This window comes from Tupaia chinensis, unplaced genomic scaffold (genome assembly GCF_000334495.1).
Source record: "Tupaia chinensis unplaced genomic scaffold, TupChi_1.0 Scaffold148210_1, whole genome shotgun sequence".
Taxonomy (NCBI): domain Eukaryota; kingdom Metazoa; phylum Chordata; class Mammalia; order Scandentia; family Tupaiidae; genus Tupaia; species Tupaia belangeri.
Genome location: NW_006208060.1, coordinates 1,030,481 through 1,035,425, shown reverse-complemented (window position 1 = coordinate 1,035,425; position 4,945 = coordinate 1,030,481). Strand labels below are relative to the sequence as shown.

Sequence of the window (4,945 nt, the reverse complement as noted above, 5' to 3'; positions counted from 1 at the left end):
CTTTATTTTATTTATTTTAATTTGACCAGAGATGGACAGAGTGAGAGAGAGAGAGGGATAGTGAGAAAGCAAGCCTCCAGGTCCGGGTCTTGAACCATGGTCAGCCATGTGGGAGTCCAGAACACCTAATCACCATGTCACCTGCCAGCCCCTGTCCTGAATATCTTGAGCAACCATTTACAAGGGCACCCAGGCATGATGCTAGGGCACAGACTGTGGTTAGCCTGGCGCTTTGATCCAGGCAGGGGCGGAGTCGGGGAGTGTGGCCCCGCCCCAGGGGAGGGGCTTCAGGCTGCTCTCTCCTCTCCTGCAGTGGAGTCACATGTTCCTCCTGATCGAGGACCAAGGTGGCCAGGGCTACGAGCTGTTCTTCAAGACGCGGGAGCTGAAGAAGAAGTGGCTGGAGCAATTCGAGATGGCGCTGTGAGCCCCTTTCCCCTCCCTCTTCCTGCCCTGGTTCCGTCTTCTGGGTCCAGGGGCTGGACAGCTCTAGTCTCTGCTCCCCTGACACGCCCTGGAACCACTCTGAACCTCAGTCTCCTCCTCCAGGAACTGGAAGGGGCCAACTCCAGGCTGCCTGCACTCTGGGCGTGCAGCTTGCCCCTTTCCCTCCTCTTCCTCCCCCTTGTCCTCCTCCCTCCCTTCTTTCCCTCCTCCCCTCCTCCTCCTGTTAAGGTGCAATTTGCACAACAAAAAACGAGCCTATGTCCAAGTGCACAATTCCCCGCTTCATACATTCACAGTGAGCAACTGTCACCCCAAACCTCATCACCTCCCAGGGTGGTCCCATAGCTATTAACGCCCGCCTCCCCCAGCCCCTCACAGCTACTTATCTGCTCTCAACCAAAGTCATAGCCACAGGATCTTTTTTTTAAAAGAATTATTTTTATTTAATTTTATTTATTTATTTTTAAGAATTTATTATTCATCTGAAATTCAAATTAAACTGGGCACCTGGTTTTTAAAAATTATTTAATTTATTTATCATTTATTTTAATTTGATCAAACACACATACACACACACACACAAAGCGAGAAAGCAAGCTACCTGCTCTGGGACTCAAACTGCAGTTGCCCATGTGGGAGTGTCCAGCACCTTAACCACCATGCCACTGACTGGCTCCAGAATATGTATTTTAATAAGATGTCCAAGCTAAAAATATTAATTTTATTTGTTATTATTATTTTCTCATTTGACCAGAAAGAGACAAAGTGAGAGCGTAAAGCCACCAGGTCTGGGACTTGAACCGCAGTCAGTCATGTGGGAGTCCAGTACTTTAACCACCATGCCACCTGCTGGCCATTATTATTATGTTTTAATTCAACCAGAGAGAGAGAGAAAAGGAACGTGAAAAAGAGAGTCACCAGGATGAGACTTGAACCGTGGTCGGCCATGTGGGAGTCCAGTGCCTTACCTACCACGCCACCTGCTGGTCCCATGTAGCCCCATTCTTGACAATAGCCAAAGGGCGGGCATCAGCCGGAACACTGCCCCTTCTTTCTGTTCTCTCTCCAGCTCCAACATCTACCCCGAGAACGCCGCCGCCAACGGGCACGACTTCCAGATGTTCTCCTTCGAGGAGACCACGTCCTGCAAAGCTTGCCAGATGCTGTTGAGGTCGGTGTCCTGGAGGGTGGCCCAGGGGCTCAGCCGGCCTTCCATGACCACCAGGGCTCCCCCAGGGATCGGCCCTTGACGTCGGGAGATGGAAGGCCCTACCGGATCTTTGCACTCCGCGGAGCTGGGAGAACCCAAGGAGGCTCCCCCATTGTCGGCAGAAGGGCCGTGCCCGACAGGACCCTTGACTTTCCCCTCTCTTCCCCTGCAATCCAGGGGGACGTTCTATCAGGGCTACCGCTGCCATCGCTGCAGGGCACCCGCGCACAAGGAGTGTCTGGGGAGGGTCCCTCCGTGTGGCCGGCATGGACAAGGTACTGGGGGGGCGAGGGTGGAGGGGAGCTTGGTTTTCCCTGGGGGAGTTTCCAGCCTCACCCTTTCCTTTCCCCTCCCGCAGATCTCACAGGGACTCTGAAGAAGGTAAGAAACCCTCCCACCCTCCCATGCTGCTTTCTGTGGGTGGCCAGTGTTGGGGGGGCGATCAGGAGACACCCCAGGAGACCCCAGCAGTGAGCATGGGGGTGACGCTGTGACAGAGTCGGAGGCGGGTAGCCAAGCTAAGGTTCTTGGTCTCTCCTTCCAGGACAGACTACACCGCAGGGCTCAGGACAAAAAGAGGAATGAGCTGGGTGAGTCAGCAGGGGGCGCTGTGGGGGACGGGAGGAAAATTCTACCTTGGCGATACTGACCCAGGGGCAGATTTTTAAAAATTTGTTCACATATATTTTTTTTTAAAAGGGTTATTTATTATGATTATTTTAAAGAACTATTATATTTAACTTTATTTGTTTATTTATTTAAATTTGATCAGAGAAGGATAGAGTGGGAGAGAGAGAAAGCAAGCTGCCAGGTCCGGGACTTGAACCATAGTCAGCCATGTGGGAGTCCAGTGCCCTTAACCACCATGACACCTGCTGCCCCCCCTTTTTAAAAATAATAAAAGAAAAGAGTTATTTTATTTAACTTTATTTATTTTAAATTTATTATTATTATTATTATTTTAATTGACCAGAGAGCGATGGAGAGAAAGAGGGGAAAAAAGCAAAAAATCAAAGCCCCAGGTCCAGGACTTGAACTGTAGGCAGCCATGTGGGAGTCTAGCACCTTAACCACCATGCCCCTTGCTGGCCTCTAGATTTATATTATTAAATTGCTATGGAGCACATATACTCTCCGCGGAGAGAGAACTACTTCTCCGGGGGTGTGGTCACTCTGCAATCCCATCTCCTCCATTCTCCTTCTGTCTGGATTTGGGGCATACCTGACATGTTTTCCAAGCCATTGGGGCTGAGGTTTGAGCTGCAGTTGGCCATGTGAGATCCAGCTCAGATCAGAGCTGGTCTCAGGGACAGATTTTAAAAAATGTTTATTGGGACCAGCAGTTGGCGTAATGGCTATGTCACTGGACTCCCGTGTAGTTGACAGCGGTTCAAGTCCTGGACCCGGTGGCTTTAAACTCACGCCGGGTGCGTGTGCATGCGTTCCCAAGATCCTGAGAGGAGAATGGAGGAGAAGGGATTGTGGCGTGGCCACCCCCCTGGGGAGTGATTTTTCGCTTTCTGTCTCTGTGTCTCTCTCTGTCTTTCTGGTGAGTGCACGCACCCTATAACAAAAACCTCTCCAAAAAATAAAAAGTTTATTTATTTATGAAGGAGGAGGAGAGGGAGATTCCATGGAATCCTGTGCCCCAGCGATCCCCGTCCCCTAGCCTTCTAGCTCATCAGGCTCTTGGGTGAGATCAGGAGGGGGTGGCTCCCAGCATGGCACCCAGTTCTGGACTGACTGCTCTATGAGGACCCAGGGATGGAGCTTGATATTGCGCTAATACTCAGGCAATGTCCTGCTGATAATGCGGTGATCCACGTGTTCCTGTCCCAGAAATTCCGAAGGAATTTAAAAATAACTCATTCAAATCCATTACTTTTCTCAGTCACTGTGGATGGGATACTTTTCTTTTTCTTTCTTTTTTTTTTTTTTAATTCTCTGCCTATTTCTTTTTTTCCCTCTCATCTGTGTTCTTTTTTTAATATTTCATTCTAGTTTTTCTTTTTCTTTTCTTTTCTTTTTTTTTTTTCTTTTGAGAGATATTTTTGCTATAGGGCACTTGTGCTTTCTGGAGACACACAGAGAGACAGCCAGAAAGTGAGGAATCACCCTCCAGGGGGGATGGCCACACCACAATCCCTTCTCCTTTCTCCCCTTGGGATTTTGGGCACACATGCACACGTGCCCGGTGTGATTTTTCAAGCCACTGGGTTCAGGACTTGAACTGCAGTCAGCTATGTGGGAGTACAGCAGCATTACCATTATGCCATATGCTGGTCCCATTTTTTAGTTGTGTTATAGGGTGTGCGCACTCACCAGAGAGAAACGGAGGGACAGGTAGTGAGAAAGCACCCCTAGGAGGGGATGGCCGTGCCGCAGTCCTCCCTCATCCATTCTTCTCTTAAGATTTTGGGCACACATGCTTACACACCCTGTGTGATTTTCAGACCGCCAGGTCCGGGACTCGAATCACGTAGTCAGCTCTGTGGGATCCAGCTGCCTTAATCCCCACACCACTTGCTGGCCCCCCATCTGCAATCTTAGCAGAAAAGCACACCTCCATAAGATGTAGTTTAAGGGGGCCAGCAGGTGGCATGATGGTTAAGGTACTGGATTCCCACATGGCCAACCATGGTTCGAGTCCTGGACCCTGTGGTCTGAAACTCATGACAGGCATATGTGTGTGCATGCCTAAAATCCCAAGAGGGGGATTCGGAGAGGGATTGTGGTTTCTCACTTCTACTCTCTGTTTCTCTGTCTCTCTCTGGTGAGCATGTGTGGCCTATGGCGGGGAAACAGTCAGGTCTGCCAGTGGTGTGGAGGTTAAGTTGCTGGACCCCACACGGCCAACTGTGCAGTTTGAGTCCTGAAACTGGTGGATTGAGAAGCATGCCGGGTGCGTGCGTGTGTGTGTCTGAAATCCCCAAAGGAGAGTGGAGGAGAAGGAACTGCAGTGTCACCATTGCCCCTGGGGGTGGTTTCTCCGTTCTCCCTCTCTCTCTGTCTCTCTCCAGTGAGTGCAAATGTCCTCTGGCAAGTTAAAAAAAAAAAAGATATGATTTCAGCAAATTTTCCCCTACCTGGAGACTGAGGGGGCAGAAGACAATGCAGAACTTTTTAAAAACTCAGTGGCAGAGGGAAAACACCCTCATGAGTTTTGGCGTTTCTGATAGTGATGGGTGACATTTTTCTTGAAAAAAGTTTTATTTATTTATTTATTCATTCATTTATTTTAATTTGACAAGAGAGAGAGAGAGAGAGAGAGAGAGAGAGAGAGAGAGA

General features: G+C 49.4%; 1 protein-coding gene across 2 annotated transcripts in view; it reads left to right on the top strand.

Annotated features, from left to right (window-relative positions):
• Positions 1-4,945, top strand: part of VAV1 (vav guanine nucleotide exchange factor 1) — a 53,719-nt gene that overhangs the window by 33,671 nt on the left and 15,103 nt on the right. For both annotated transcript variants that reach the window (XM_006170235.3, XM_006170236.3), the window contains exons 15-19: positions 314-423; positions 1,517-1,618; positions 1,835-1,932; positions 2,016-2,038; positions 2,202-2,247. In XM_006170235.3, the coding sequence (XP_006170297.1) occupies positions 314-423; positions 1,517-1,618; positions 1,835-1,932; positions 2,016-2,038; positions 2,202-2,247 (379 nt within the window). The remainder of the gene's footprint in view (positions 1-313; positions 424-1,516; positions 1,619-1,834; positions 1,933-2,015; positions 2,039-2,201; positions 2,248-4,945) is intronic.